This window comes from Bos javanicus, chromosome 6 (genome assembly GCF_032452875.1).
Source record: "Bos javanicus breed banteng chromosome 6, ARS-OSU_banteng_1.0, whole genome shotgun sequence".
Taxonomy (NCBI): domain Eukaryota; kingdom Metazoa; phylum Chordata; class Mammalia; order Artiodactyla; family Bovidae; genus Bos; species Bos javanicus.
The window spans coordinates 116,399,122-116,414,952 of record NC_083873.1 but is presented as its reverse complement, the minus strand read 5'-3'; the positions used below and the strand labels follow the sequence as shown (position 1 = coordinate 116,414,952).

General features: G+C 60.5%; 2 protein-coding genes across 4 annotated transcripts in view; one reads left to right on the top strand and one right to left on the bottom strand.

Annotated features, from left to right (window-relative positions):
- ZFYVE28 (zinc finger FYVE-type containing 28) overlaps positions 1–15,220 on the bottom strand; it is a 98,102-nt gene extending 82,882 nt beyond the window's left edge. Inside the window, exon 1 of the mRNA XM_061421120.1 lies at positions 14,690–15,220. Coding sequence (XP_061277104.1) covers positions 14,690–15,205 — 516 coding nt within the window. The 5' untranslated portion in view covers positions 15,206–15,220. The remainder of the gene's footprint in view (positions 1–14,689) is intronic.
- A 112-nt stretch (positions 15,221–15,332) lies between these two features.
- The window catches only part of CFAP99 (cilia and flagella associated protein 99), a 39,754-nt gene continuing 39,255 nt past the window's right edge, over positions 15,333–15,831 (top strand). For 2 of the 3 annotated variants that reach the window (XM_061421122.1, XM_061421124.1), the window contains exon 1: positions 15,334–15,488. The gene's annotated coding sequence lies outside the window, so the exon portion shown is untranslated. Of the gene's footprint in view, positions 15,489–15,831 lie in introns of all 3 variants that reach the window. The other variant, XM_061421121.1, reaches the window with a different exon arrangement.

The window sequence follows — 15,831 nt, the reverse complement described above, 5'->3', positions numbered from 1 at the left end:
CTGAATCAATCAATGATCACCTCAACTGCCATTCTGAGATGGTTCAGAGGGGCTCCCTGCTCCCTATCTCCCTCACTCACGTCCAAGCGTTCTTGGAGCAGGGTAGAAGGAAGTGGGCCAGGCCGGTACCCGCAAAGACGCAGCACTGGGAACGTCCTCCCCAGAAGAGAGCCCCAGGGAGGTGCTCCCGGCCGTCCCCGGGCAGGCCCTGCAGTGCACGCGGCTCTGCCTCATCACTTAGCATCTGCTTATGCGGGGCCCTCCCCCGAAGAGGGGGCTGGAGACTTCGGGTTCCTGGCCACTCCACAAGAGCTTGCTGGCTCCTCCAGGGGGGCACACAGCCCTGAACCACCCCCCCCGCCCCCCACCGTGGTTTCAGAGCTTCAGCGACCTCAAGAGCCTTCAAAGGCCTCGAGAACCACCGGTAGGATGACCTGATTGCACATTCTTTATCCACGTGAAGGGCCCTGGGGTTAATTCATTCGTGCATGTGAAGGGCCTTGGGATTAAGTGTTTTTAGATGTTGTTGATCCATCACAGAACATGTAGAAGGAGAGAATGACACAAAATGATCTCCGTTCACCAGGTGATAAAACACACACACGACACTCACCTCTTCGCACTCACTCAAACATGGGGGTTTGAACAGCTGTGACCTGACGGCAACGGGTGTCCCAAACCGCCCTGGAGGAGGGCCCGGAGGTCACCAGACACCCCAGGCTTGCCTGGAGGGAGCAAGTCCAGGACAGCCCGTCAGAGCTGGTGATGGACCGATGCCCAGCTTTGTCCACAAAGAGCCGGGTGCTGCTGCGACATGCCAGAGCAGAGGCAGGGGTGGAACGGTCACCTCGGGGAGGCAGGCCAGGCACAGCCAGCTGCGTCCCACCTGGGGTGGCAGGGGTACAGGTACACGTCCCCCTCCCCCCCGGTGAACCCTAGCTCTCAACTGAGAGGGACTTTTAATGTGGGGTTTAGGGGGGAACATCGAGGGGGCAGACGACAGGAGGTGAAGGCATTAGCCGACCCCCCTGGGGAGCTGCCGCCGTGGGCCGGGCTGCAGGGGCCACGGATGTGCTGGCCGATGTGGCTGGGTGGGTGGGCCCTGGCAGAGCCAAGGACTCCGCTGATGCCCAGTGAATGGTCCCTGAAGACGCCCGTTCAGCCCTAAACCACCACCCCTCAGATTCTGCTCTGGTGCTTCTGGTTATGGGGGGCGGGGGTGGACAGGGCTGGGGGCAAGAGCCTAGGGGCCCTGGAGTCCCCAGGCTGGAGGCTACGGGGGTGCCTGGGACCAAACAGGAGCTGAGCCCAGAGCCCTGGGGGAAGCTAGCATGAGCGGAAATTCCCGACGCAGGGCGGGGTGCACCAGCCCGGAGCTCGGCCACCTCTCCCGGCAGGTTCCGCGCAATCTCGCCATCGGGGTCCTGCGACCTGCTCGGGCCACCAAACCCAGGTGTGCAGATGGAGGTGGGTGCTCTCAGCTCCAAGGCTCTGAGGAGACTCTTCCCTCTCTCCCCCGAGTCTGGGGCACTCCTGGAGATCTCTAGCATGTGGAAGCATCACCCCCTCCCTGCCTCCGTCTTCACATGCCCCCCCACCCCCGAGTGCCCCGTGCACCCAAATATCCCCTTCTCAAAGGGACTCCAGTCCTGTTGACACAGGGCCCACCCTGAGGACATTTTCGCCAGATCATCTGCAAAGACCCTGCCTCCAAATAAGATCTTGGTCACAGGTGAGGGCCTGCTGCAGGGAGTCAGGGCCTGAACTGTCTCGAGGGGGACACAGTCCAACCTGCAGGGCCTGGCCACGCAGATCCCACAATGCCTGGGGGCACCAGCGCCCCCCAGACGTGGAGGATTGTAAGCCTGCTCTTAGGACCCAGGCAGGTCTGGGCCTCAGGCCTCCAGCTGTGGCCCCTGCTCCTGCCCAGGCATCGTCTGCGGCCTTCAGGACCCCCTGCCTGCCCTGCCCACACCACGCTGCCCCGCCCAGCATGCCCGCAGCCTGGTCCCATCCCTCTGAGGACAGGGAACTGCGTCGGCGTGCCCCACACGCCCTCACGCCCTCACTGTGCCCCACACACCCACTCTGTGCGGCACTTGAGCTGGTGCAGCTCTCTCTTCTGAGGGTGCTGAGTGCCTGCCCCCACCCCACCCGGCGCCCCTCACTGCCCCCGATCCCCAGCACCCACTGCCCTCCGCCCCACCGGGCACCCGCGAGAAGGTCCCAGCTTCTCCTGAGAGGGAGCCCACTCTGGCCAGACCCAGACACAGAGTGAGGACTCCGCCCCCAATTCAGGTCAGTTCAGTTCAGTTGCTCAGTCGTGTCCAACTCTGCGACCCCATGGACCACAGCACGCCAGGCCTCCCTGTCCATCACCAACTCCTGGAGTTTACTCAAACTCACGTCCGTTGAGTCAGTAATGCCATCCAACCATCTCATCCCCTGTCGTCCCCTTCTTCTCCCGCCTTCAATCTTTCCCAGCATCTGGGTCTTTTCCAATGAGTCAGTTCTTTGCATCAGGTGACCAAAGGATTGGAGTTTCAGCTTCAGCATCAGTCCTTCCAATGAATATTCAGGACTGATCTCCTATAGGATGGACTGGCTGGATTTCCTTGTAGTCTCTGCCCGTTACCAGATCCCAAACTATCCTGTGTCCCAGAATCAGCAGAGGCAACAACAGCTCAGGGGCAGCCCCACTCTTAACTCAGCTGCAACCAGCTCCCGAGACCCCCACCAAGCACATGACCACCCCACCCAGGGGACCCTGCGTAACTGTGCCCGGCGTGGGGTAGGCAGCCGGTATGTGAGAAAGGCCTAGGCACGCCAAGGAGCATTAGCACACGCTGTGCACATTGAGGACGATTCCCGCCACGTGGGCACGGCTCCTGGCGGGCCTCGGGGCATGTGGGGGGACAGGCCACAGCACCTCGGAGGCCCGCCAGGCCCGCAATCTCAAGGAGTCTGCCCTGGGTGACGGGCACAGGGCGGTGGGGGATGCCGTGGGGACACCCCGCTCTCCAGGCCTGGCACAGTGCATCCCCAGTCTGGATGCGACGGAGTGTGACCTGTCCTTGCAAAGGGAATTCTCACAAGGGCTACAATAAGGATAAATGCCCATGAAGCAAGTCAGACACGAAAGGCCCCAGGCTGTGGGTCTCCTCTTATACAAACGTCCAGAGCAGGCAAGTCCACCAGACAGAGAGCAGCCTGGAGGTTACCAGGGGCTGGGGCAGGGGAGAGCCTACATCAGGGATCCCGGGGAACATTCTAGACCAGGGGAGCTGCAGTCTGCACTGACCTGGACACTGCGTGTCAAGCGAATGTCAACGTGTTCTTTTAGAAAAATAAGACATGTTAACAAAAAACAACAGCAGGCCTCATCGACAAGCTGGATTTAAGCGCGTTGCCGGGAGAGCCCTGAGGGGAGCCCGCGGGCCCTCCAGCTCTGGGTCAGGGTCTGTGGGGCCTGAGCCACGTGTCCCGGCCCCTCCCAGGCCATCCAGCACGGGGAAGGCGGGGGACGTGCCTCGCACGACACCCCACTTGCCTTCCTTTCTTGGGGCTGTCCTCAGGGGCAGGCAGGGGGTGCCCCCAACAGTCCTTGGCTCTAGAATGATCTGAAGCACTCTGGCGTGAACCAACCAGACACCCCCAGAGCCCCTTAGAGAGGCCGCACGCCAGCCATGGCCAGCAGCAGCCCCGCACCTGGTTTGGGCAGAGGGCAGCGGGCAGGAGGGTGGCCCCAGGGCCCTCAGAGTATTAAGGAGGGGCAGCCAGGCAGTGCCGCCACGAGACCACAGCATGCAGAGCCGTGTGGTCCCAGCACTGTCCCTTGGGGGGCCTCTGGTTCTCTCGGAGCAGTTTCTAAACACCCGGCAACAGGCTGCCAGAGGCCCCAGGCTCAGCTGTGACAGGGCGGCAGAGGTGGGGTGGGGTGCCAGGGAGCCTCGGCCACATGGCTGCCCCCCACCGTCCCTTCCACGTGTCCCCAACTGGGAACAGCTGGTCGGCATTCTCACGGTCCCAGGGAGCCCCAACCTGCTCGCCTGGGCGGGCACAGGTGCCCTGTCGGGGGAGGCGATGCCCCAGGCACCGGCCCGGCTGATGTGGGGAAACAGGCCACCGTGAGCACCTGCGTGGCACCTCGTGTCCCCTGACCAGAGACACAAGCAGTGGGCATCCCGGCAGGGTCCTCTCTGCTGGCCCCACCCAGCCGGGTCACCGGGAGCCCAGCCCAAGGGGCCTGAGAGGCAGGCAGCCTGGGGGCTTCCGAGGGCCTCCTCTTCAGCCAGAGCACCAAGCCTGGCAACAGCCCACAGCGAGCACATCTGTCACGGGCGAGAAGGCCCGAGGGGGCCCCCGGGGCCTGAGCCCGCGTCCTGGGCCCGTCTCCACTCCCCATCCACAAAGCAGAGCCCCCACCAGGGTGGGGAGTGGGGGACAGACTCCAGACGGTCCCCAGACTCCGACGGTGGGGTGGGAGGTCCTGGGCTAAGCCATTCCCCACGTTCACGGGTCCTGTCTCGGGGGGCAGCCCCGGGACCACGTGTGACCGCTTCTCCAACAGTCACAGCTGCCTGTGATGACCTCAGACACAGGGAGAGAAGGATCCTGAGCTGCCCGCCGGAGACATGTAGCTGGGCTATCCACCCGGCAAGCACGGCCCCTCTTGCAGAGGAAGAGGTGATGGATGGGGGTGAGGACGGGCCTGCCTCATCCCGTGCCCGGACGCACCTCCAGAAGCGAGGGGCCCACCCTCAGCACCCAGGGTGGCTTCCACCGGGGAGGCCCCTCCCGGGCACCTGCCACCTGTCCAGGGCAGCGTACAAACTGCCCAGAAGGGCCCGCCCGCCGAGGCCCAGCATCCTCTGTGCCCAGCCCCGCCCTGCCTCATCTCTTCCCTAAGGCCTCCCAACACCCCGTCTGCAGGCAAAGCCCCAGGAGCCAACTTCTCGGGCCCCCCTTCCCCACCTCTGCACAGGCCACTGAGCCCTGGCCCTGCTCTCAGCCGGGGTAGAAGCTCCCCCACCCCCGGACCCTCCTTCAGGCCAGCCGAGGCACCTGCTCAGCTCAGAGCTCAGAACCCCGAGGAATCTGCCGTGATTTCTGCAGCTTCATCGCTTGCTTTTTATTTCCCTTCTCCCTCCCTCTCCTGCTGCGGCTGGATGGGCTCCATCGTCTGCGTTCTTTCTTCCCTCTCCGGGTCTGGAGCTCCCCTGTCTGTGACTAACAGAGAGGGCTCATCCGAGCTCACTCACACACTCAGCTCACGGCCCGGAGGCGGCCAGCACAGCGGCCTCGTCCTGCACCGTCCAGCCGGCTGGCCGGCGCGCGACAGTCCTGGTCATCCATCCCAGTGGGTTCTCAGGACCGCTCCCGGGAGCCGGGCTCCCCACCTGCCCCCACGCTGGTGCATCTGACTGCTTCTCGCCTCCCACTCCCTCCTGCTGACTTTGATTTTGCTTTTGGAGAACACGTCTCTCCACCAAGGATGGGGGGCGGACACCTTTTTGTCTTCAGGCAAAACTGCGTTCCTTCAACGCTCCTCTGCGGATGGCAGCCCCGCTCCACGGGGACTCCGCCTGCATCCCCCAGCTCCCTCGGCCCGGCAAGGTCCCTGCCCATGAACCCCCCCAGTCTCTGGGCCTGGGGCCCAGCCCCGCCTGCTGTCCTCCCGAGGAGTCCCCCACGTGCCGTGCACTCAGCACCGTGAGTCAGCACATCACTCAGGCAGCACTCAGGACCGCCCAGGCTGTTTAGGACACGGGCAGCATGGAACGTGAACGCCACCCACACGGGCAGACAAGAGCCTCCCTGTCTTTGGCCTCTCGTCCCGGAAGCCCCATCAGGTGCACCTGGAACCCCCTCATCCTGCCCTCTGCGTCCCCAAGCCTCTCAGAGTGCTGCCCACTTCCCAAGCCACCTGCTGGGTGACCTCCTCAACCACCCGCCAGGTCACCAACCCCCTCCAACCTTTAACCCACTCCTTGGGGTGGGCCCCGGCTTTGCTTTTTAACCCAAAGACTGCCTTTTCTCATTCTGGGAGCTTCCTCTGGCTCTGGTTTAAAGAGGCTCAGGGAAGTTCCCTGGTGAGCTACTGGTTAAGACTCTGTGCTTCCGCTGCAGGGGCAAAGGTTCAATTCCTGGTTGGGGAACTAAGATTACACAGCCAGAAAAAAAAAAAATTAAAATGTTTTAAATAAAAAAGGCCTGGTTGCCTTGTGCCTTCCTGCCCCCACGTCCTGGACTGTTCATGCGGCGGTGCTATGAGCCCTGGCGTTTCCTTTTGTTAATCTATCTTTAATTGGAGGATAATAGCTTTACAGCGCTGTGTTGCTTTCTGCCGTAGGACGCACATCGGCTATACGCACACAAATGTCCCCTCCCTCCGGGACTTCCCTCCCACCCCTCCAGGTCATCAGAGCACCGGGCTGAGCTCCCTGCTGTCACACAGCAGCTTTCCATCAGCTCCCTATCTTACCCGTGGTGACGTGTATGTTTCAATGCTCCTCTCTAACCGTTCCCACCCTCTCCTTCCCCGGCCTGTCCACAAGTCTGTTCTGTATGTCTGCCTCTCCACTGCTGCCCCGCAAACAGGTTCATCAGCACCGTCTCTCTAGATTCCACGTACACGCGTTGATGTACAATATTTGTCTTTCTCTTTCTGACTTACTTCACTCTGTATAATCGGCTCCAGGTTCATCTCGTCAGTTCTCACCTGAACTGACTCAAATGCGTTCCTTTTTATGACAGTAATATTCCACACCTTTGCTGCTTCTGATCCTTGCTCAGGGGGAACCACTTTCTCAGGAGTTTCGTGACTTCTTATGGCGAATTCCGCCTCAGCAGGGCAGCAGGAGGCCCTTCTGGGACAGCCTGCTTTATTCCGCTGGGTGCCCAGGTGACTCTGAACACCAATGACCCTAGCGTCTGACCCGGCCCTGGCCCCACAGGCTCCCTGCCCCTCCCTGCTGACCCCCGGTCCACTCACCCCTCCTCGGAGAACACCCCCCAGGGCACGTGGCCGCCACCCCCGACACCACCAGGAGGGAGAGCTGGACAGGCGGTGGCCAGTGGGGCCCCAGGACACCAAGCCTCCCTGAGAAACGTGGACCCGAGCATCTTTCTGTTCAGCTGCAAAACACCTTTTCCCTTGATTATCTCAATACAATTTGTAAAAAAAAAAAAAACTCTCCAAAAATCCCTTTCTTTCAATTGAAGTGAAATTCATACAAGTACAGGGAATCACGTCAAACTGTGCTCCAGGCGCATTTAGTGCGCCCACGCTCCAGTTTTAAAACCTTCCCACCGCCTCCCAAAAGAACCCCACACCTTCAGGCTACCGCTCCTCATGCCACCCCCACCCCCGGCCCCCAATCCCCCTCCTGTCTCAGTGGACTTGCCTTTCCTGGGCATTTCACATAAATGGAATCACTCGCCATTCGCCCTCTTGGGTCTGGCTTCTTTCACTCGGCATCAGGGTTTCAAGGCTCACGCACGGTGCGCTGGGGGCTTCGTTCCTTTTTGTGGCTGAGTCGTACTCCATCGTGGGCACGAACCCCAGTGTGTTCACCTGTTCACTGCTGGTGGACATTTGGGCTGTTTCCACCTTCCGGCTGCTCATGTTACTGTGAACATGGTGTGCAATTCTTAAATGTATGGACATCTAGGAGCAGATTCTGCTCTTAGACTTTTTTTTATTAACTAGAATATCCCTAAAAGCAACTGAAAACATACTCAAAAATTGAAAATGCAAGAAAAAAAAATGACTGTTCTAAATACATCACCCCCACAGTGGGCATGCTAACCCAATTTTCCCCAGGAACCCAGCCAGTATACCCCGAAGGTTGGGGGTGGCTTGTCAAGGGGAAAGCGTTGGCTGGAACAAACCCCACCACAGCAGAGACTTACAGAGCTCCCAAGCAGAGCTCAATCAAACCAGTCCATCCTACAGGAAATCAACCTAAATATTCACTGGAAGGACTGATGCTGAAGCTGAAGCTCCAGTACTTTGGTCACCTGATTCGAAGAGCCAACTCATTGGAAAAGACTCTGATGCTGGGGAAGACTGAAGGCAGGAGGAGAAGGGAACTACAGAGGATGAGATGGTTGGATGGTATCACCAACTCAATGGACGAGTTTGAGCAAACTCCGGGAGATTGTGAAGGACAGGGAAGCCTGGCGTGCTGCAGTCCATGGGGTCGCAAAGAGTCGGACAGGACACGACTTAGCGATTGAACAACATGCGGAGCTCAAAAGACCCCCTTCAGCCATGAAGGGAGCCCCCTGTGAAGTGTCCACAACATCCCATGTCCCCACCCAGCACAAGACAATGAGAAATAGAAGAGCTTCAGAATCCTTACTGTAAGAAGGAAAAAAAATTCCATTCATCTTAACCAACTACTCTACATAAATTACCATAACATGAAATGCTCTATTCTACTTTTGCTTAATCTATTCAGATCGGTGAAAAAAAATCCATTCATTTTTGTTTTCCTCCTTCAAACACTTGAATTGCCCATCAATACCCAAGTTTCTTTGCAATCCAAGTGTAAAAAGTACAAAAGTAATTGTTTCACCAAATGGGACTCACACAAAAACCGATGACAGTTACAGCTCATTCCTGCAGGAAAGGCACAGCTCAGGATGGGGTGCATATGGGCTCCAGGCTTCGGGTCAGACAGACCTAAGTTCAATCCTAGCCCCCGTGATGGCTCCAGCAAGTTAACCTCATGTGTAAGAAAGGCTGCATTAGATAATCAAATTGTTAACCAGCACCCCCAAAGCCTCGGAGCCTTCAGCAACAGAGACCTACCCCAAGCCGTCATTCACGCCCAGCCCCGGTGCCGGATTCCTTCCCTTTCCCATAGCTCTGGGGTCCTCTACTGGGTCCTGAGCCTCCAGCCAACGAAACAGGGACTCGGGCCACATCCACGGGATAATAGCTCAAGAGGTCTGGGGTCGGGCCTGATACAGTGGGCCCCACAGAGCACACTGGCTGAAATTAAGACCCCGGACTCCCATCTGGGAGGGTATCCAAATGGCAGGCCACCAGGGAGGGTGAAGGTAACCAGACCCCGGGACGCCGGAGAGCAAGTCAGGGTCTCCTCCCCGAAGCTGAGCACCCAAAGGAAGGGGGCACCTGTTGAGAAGCTTCATTCTCAGAATGACCTGGAAGCAGTAACTAGCAGCCACGTGGGCCTCCATGCACAGCTCTGTCTCAACCCTGCACCTCCGACCCTGCCTGTGAGCTCCATCAATGACAGAGGTCACTTCCTGAGCCATCACCATGAACCTCAGGCAGAGATGGCCCCCTCAAACTCCACCTATCCGGTCTCATCCAGGGCTGGGGGGGGCGGGTGGTGAGTTGCCTGCCACCCCATCTGTGGCTTCAACACTGTGGAGACGCATAAGCCAAGGCGAACAGTAAGACAGAGGGCGGTAAACACGAGAGGGATCCTGACACCCACAACACTGCAGACGTTTACTCATCTTTGAAATGGAATCAGCTCACCTGTGCCCACCTCTGTGGCCACACGGCACACCCTTCAGGGCCGAGGCTGCTCGAGGTTATCAGCCCCTACAAGACTCTGCCTTCGAAACCGGCAGATGACCGCCCAGTCATGCACAGGCACCTCCAAGCGCGGAGGACTAGCCTGCCTGGTGCTCTGGGGATTCCAGGCAGTCTGAGTGAGAGGCCCTGCTGACGTCACCCGCCTGCCAGCAGAGGGGCAAACGGAATTACTCGACACACTTCCCATTCACGGGGGACAGTACACCAAGGCCCAGGCCCCCCCACCCCCCGCCCACACCCCACCACCGCCCGCTGGACGCCAAGGCCAGACAGCAATTAGCCGAGGCCTCAGGCTCCCTGCCTGTGACTCGCCCATTTAACAGAAACCGTATCATATGCTTCCCATAAACAGGCCGCTGCACTGATGGTAAAGCGCAGAGCCCTGAGCGATGACCTCAGAGCTGGCACAGAGTGGGCACAGAAATTGACACTCGCTGCCCGTCTGTGGCTCAGCCTCTCCCCTCCCCGCCAACGCCGGCAGCACAAGGCTGGGCATGTGCGACCCCCATGTCCCCCCCCCGCCCCCAGCCGCAGACGAAGGGCAGCGGAGCCTGGGGAGTGAGATGAGAGCCGCCCGCCGAGTCCCCCACCAGACCCGATGCGGGTGCCACAAGCCTCCTTGGCAAGCGGACTCCGGGGCCCTCCTGTGTGCCTGGGCTGGCCTGCATCAGAAGGATGGTTCTCGGTGGGGGGGGGGGGGGGTGGGGGGGGGGGGGCGGCCGGAGCCAGGGGCGGGGGTGGGGCCCGGCGCCCTCTGAACTCAGGGACAAGAGACAGGTGCGCCCAGCCAGCGCTCTGACTCAGCACCGCCAAGCATCCTTCCAGGACTCGGGAACCCCATTCCAGGCCCCCGCCTGGCTTTCCAGCAGCTCCCCACCACCCCCACTTCCCGGGAGACAGACCTGCTGCTCCGAGCACGCCGTGGCTGCAGCTGGGCGCTCAGGACTCATTGGCTGGAAAAGAACCAGCTAGCAGCCCTGCTAGAAGTCAGCACTGACGTCCCAAGCCCTGGCGTTGCATCCGTGCCCGTCTGTGTCCTCGCCGCACTCCGAATGGGGCACGCGGCAGTGCTGCTGGGGTGTCCGGCCACGGTCATGGCCACGGCCACGATCACGGCCACAGTCATGGTCACAGAGTGACCAGAGAGGGCGGCAGGACTCAGGTCACGGGAAGACCACCACCTCACTCGCCTCCTCTGCGACCCCTCGTGCCACGCTTCTGAACCTGAGGCTTTGCTGCCAGTGGGGGTGCCCTCACCGTCGGCCACCATGGGGGTGAGCCCCCCAAGGACAAGTGGCTGCTGGTGTCTGTGGACAATGGGGGCCATGCAGACGCAAGCCCGGGACTGTCTTGGCCCCGAGGCCGGCTGGTTTGATACCTGCAGGGCCCCCTCCACCTGGGGGTCAAGGGGCAGAGTGATAGCCCCACGGGGCAGCACCATGCCCACCGCCCACAGCCAGGGGGGCCGGGACTCTGGAAACAGGGAGGGGCCCCAGATGCCCAACTGCCCACCGAGACCCGGCTGGGTCAACAGCCACGGTGGGAAGCCTCACACACAACAGCCCCCCCACCCCGCCGCCTGCCAGCCCTGCAGCAGGCAGACTGCAACTCCGCAAAGGGCTTCCTTCACAAACTGCACACACCCAGCAGGCTTCTCAGCTTCTCTTGGAAAAGGCCAGTTCATCCCTGAACCGAACCCAGAATGTTGACAGGAAGTTTCCAGATAAACTCACTCAGGAAAGCTCTGTATTTACAAGGACTGCTTCCCCACAAAGAAGGGGGGGATAAGGAAAGTTAATGACCCCACCCCCTAGATATGGTTTGGGGGTGCAGACAAGAGAGCTCTTCCTGGGGCGCAGGGCCGAGCGTGGGAATCCCCGGCCACCTGGCAACGCGACCCACCCGCCGATCCATTCTTCCCCAAGGGTGGGAAACGGTGCGTCCTCCCTGACGGCGGCCCGTCAGGCCCCCGCACCGCGCCGGGCCCTCTCCCCTCAGCCCAGCCACCATGGATAGGGAAAAAGTTCTAGCCCAGCATAAACACAAATATGGAGACTTCTGATGAAAATGAAGACCTGGTATTCCGAGATAGTTCACATTCTTAGAGTTAACTCTTTCTTGAAAGTTTCTCCCTAAACAAAAGGCAGAGACACTTAGAAATCCTAAACACCTTCCAGGGAGAAAAACCACAATAGTGCTTGAAAGACCGCCTTAAAGGAAATAAAAGGAAGAAGTATGAGACCTGCAAATAACCGTCGTAGACATCAGGCTGGTCTGGTTTGTCATTCAACTTAGGTAGCTATTCATGATTCAGACATCAGAAATTGTAAGCGTCATATAAGAATACTTTAAAGCATCTCCAAATGCCTTTTGGAACAAGAACGAGTATTTTTGGTTTCAGAATGTTTTCCATTGCACTGTGATGAACAAGAAGCTCAGTGTTCAGTTTTAAACCAAAGCAGGGATTAAATCAAGAATTCAGTTTGAATTGCATATCTATCCAAATACAACGGCTGAAAAAACCCTCACGACAGGCAGCAACCTCTCTCAGACACACCTTCCCACACCCAGCATTTAACACTTCAACTCTTTCATACCCAGAAACCTCCCAGAACCGACTCCTGCTCACTTGTACCAAAGGGAGGGAAAGCATGAACTTCAGCTCACAATCTAAGGCCAAAATAGGAGCTTTGGTTTGAAAAATGAAAAGCTACTACTAGGGTGACCTAACATCCTCCAACCCTTCAAATAATCAAGATATTTAACCCCAAAGACCGAAGTCCAACGAGGGACTGCCGCGCTCAGGCTGATCGGCCTCAGGGCAAACACAAAGATCTCAGACGGAGATGTGTCTTGAGTCCAAGGGTCAGACAACAGACCGAGACACCACAGTAAGGGAAGGAGCAGGACCAGATGAAACACCCCCCGACTCTCCACCTGGCCCTGCCCAGCCCCGGGGCCGGCTTTGGAAGGGCAGAGCTGCCTGTAGAGAGGGAAAACTCGGGACTCAACTCTCAATTCTGGGGCACAATCTCAAGGGCAGAATCATTCCCCACTCCTAAAGACTTTCCCCTAAAGTGAAGCAGGGAGGGCCACTGGAATTATTCAGCTGCAGATGAAACAGAGTGTCCACACTGCTTTTGCGGCCCTTCCAACAATATGTTACAGTCAGGCAACCCTGGAAACTCCTGGAGATGGTGAAGGACAGGGAAACCTGGCGAGCTGCAGTCCATGGGGTCAAACAGCAACAACAACCCTGGAAACAAGGCCTCTTCCACAGCCCCGCCTGGAAAAAGGATCCCTGACAGTGTTTTCAGAAACAGCAGAACGTTACTATGATACGTTGTCTCTTCTCACCCCTGCCCACTGAAAAACGGTTCTGCTGCCCACCCCCAAAGTGACCTTCTGAAAGTCTATTTGGTTTTTCCTTAACTGGGGACAGAAGTCACACAAACAAAAAGCCACTCCTTGTACAGACATCGTGTTCAGAGGCGGCTCCCCTCCCCTGGCCACCTACACAGCACCAACCCGGAGGATCAGAGCCGCTGCTGGGGGTGGGGGTGAGGGGACTGCAGTAAGAAGAGGGCTGGGCTGGAGGCGGCCAAGAGCAGGGAGGCCCCAAATCGCAGGCAGCGCCTGAGGCACCAGGGTCTCCCCAGCACGCGGCCAACACAGCTGCGAACCGACGGGGAGGTGGGAAGACGAGCGGGAGCAGGGCTGCAGCCGCTCGGGCAGGAGAGAACCTGAATTACCCCGGTGAGGCCAAGGCCAAGCAAGGGGCGGCCCCAGGCTCCCTCAACCCTCAACCCAACGGCGACCCCGCCGGCGATGACGCACGAGCCCCTGCGGTCTCTGAACTCGCGGCCGGACCTCGGGTGCCCATCCTCCAACAGACGGCGGCTGACCCCAAAAGAGCGCCAGGAGACCACAGATTTCAGGACCGCCCCCTCGCCCCGACCCTGAGATACAACCCTCGATGGGGGAGGGGGGCAGAAAACCCAGATCCAGAAAAGTGGTCAGCCTTGGGGTGAGGGTGTCCCTGTGGTCGCTCAGCCCCACTGTGGATGTCCGAAGCGCCTAGAGATGACCACTGGCACCACCCCGACCAAGAACCACCCCCCACCCCAGCCAAGACCCCAGCGCCCCGGCCCTACCGCGGCACCGGTCCCCCAGCGTTAGGCCCCGGGAAGTCTAGGGTGCGCCCAGGACCCAGCACCCGGCTCGGGCGCACCGCCGCACCCCGACGAGCTCCGGCCGCAGCGGACTCGAGCCCTGGGCGAGCGGCAAGGGACGCAGCGCCCGCAGTGCGACTGGCGCAGCCGCCAAGGGCGGCGCGGGGCACGCTGCCCAGACCCCGACCCACGACCAGGGAGGGGCGCCGCGCCGGGAAGAGCTCGCCGCCGGCCTCTCTGAGCCTGCGGCCCCGGGCGCACTCACCCTCCGCCGGTGGGCAGGAGCATCCCCTGGGTTCAGCGCAAGCGGGTGGGCACGGGACAAGGATACGCACGCCAAGTGGGCCAGACGCGGATCGGTCCTGGTTCGGGAAGTGGGATGGGGACCCGCTCCGGACACAGACAAGGAGGGGTCCCTCCGGGCCCCGGGAAAGAGACAGATATGAGGGCCCGCTCTAGAACCTGGAGGAAACGCAGAGAGGGTCCGTTTCGGATTGCAGGGGGGGGCCGGGTGGGAGGTATATTCTGGGTCCAGGATAACGGGGAGGGGGCGCAGAAGAGGAACGCAGGAGTCATTGCCGCTGCAGCGAGGGGGGCTTGAGAGGTCTTTCCGGAACCCAGGAGAAGAGGCGGGGGGGTCTGTTCGGGCTGCGGGCAGGCCACCACGAGGTGCAAGCTGGGCACACGCAGGACCCGACTGGGAAGCGCGAGGGGCCGGTTCTGGCAGCCGGCAGGCGCGGCAGCGAGTGCACCCGGGTTCGAGGGTAAGAGCAGGAGGAGTCTGCACCAGGCGGGGTTGGGGGCGGGGGGTACCCGCTTAAGTCTAGGCTGGGGGGAAGGGCGACCGTGTTTGCAAGTCGCCGAGTAGCCGGAGGGGTGTCGGCGGCACCGCGGAGAGGTCGGTCCCGACCGGGAAGAGGGTCTGCCCGGCAGCGCTCACCTTGGGTTTGTACAGCCACTTTCGGAACCTGTTCATCATCGCCGCGCCAGCCCGGCCCGGCCCGGCCCGGCCCGGCCCGACCCCGGCGGCCCTCACCTCCGCAGCGCTGCGCCTGGTCCCGGGTGCGGCGCGGGGCGGACGCGGGGCCGGGCCGGGCCGGGGTCCCGTGAGGACCCGGGGGGCGCCGGGCGGGCGGGCGGCAGGTGCGCGGGGCAGGTGCGCGGCTGGAAGATGCTTGGAGAGCGGCGCGCGGCGCGGACCCGCGGACAGACGCGCGGACGGACCGGGCACTGGGGCGCCGGTGCCTCCCCGCTCACTGACACCCCGCACCTCCACCGGCCACCGCCGCCCGCGCCACACATGCGCCGACGCGCTGCGAGCCCCCAGCCTCTCCTCGAGCCGCGGAGGCCGCCCAATCCGCGCGCCGCGCCGCGCCGCGCCCCGCCCGAGGCGCGCTCCCCCGCCGGCGACCCGGCGCGCCCTGCGGCGCCGAGAACTACAAGTCCCGACGGGCATTGCGAGGAGGTGGGGCCCTTGAATGGGGCGACCTCTGCCGCTCCGCGGGCGCGGTGTATTCTGAGGGTTGTAGTCTTCCCGCCCACGGCCCCGAAGCGTGCAGCGGTTGCTAGGTGACGACGGTCCAACTGCATCCCAGCACCGCTCCTGCCCAAGGGGTTGCAGAGGTCCAGGCGGAGCACAAGTGCAGAGGGCGGGACCCACTGCTGTTCCCGAGCCCCCTCGCTGTGCGGCGGTCGGTGGCGAATAAGGGAGGTCCCGGAGCACCGGCGGGGCCTAACAGGTACGCGGAGTAGGGCAGCATGAAAGTGGGGCAAAGCGCGTCCGCTCAGCACAAGCACCTCCCACCTGCACTTCCCTAGATCTGCAGGGTAGTTCTTTCTTGCTTCCCGTCTTGATTTCGCTAACCTCCTCTTCTTCTCAACTCCTTGATTGAAGTTAACAGTGCTTTTTTTTTCTTTTAATTATCTCAAGAAGAGATATATTTTAAGAAGATATTCTCCCGTATTCACTACTTCCCCCAAACGTGCCCTAATTTGCATCCATAAAAACAATCAAAAAAATCTGAGAATCTGTTAAGTGCTAGTGCTGTGCTCAGTCGCTCAGGCATGTCTGACTCTTTGTGA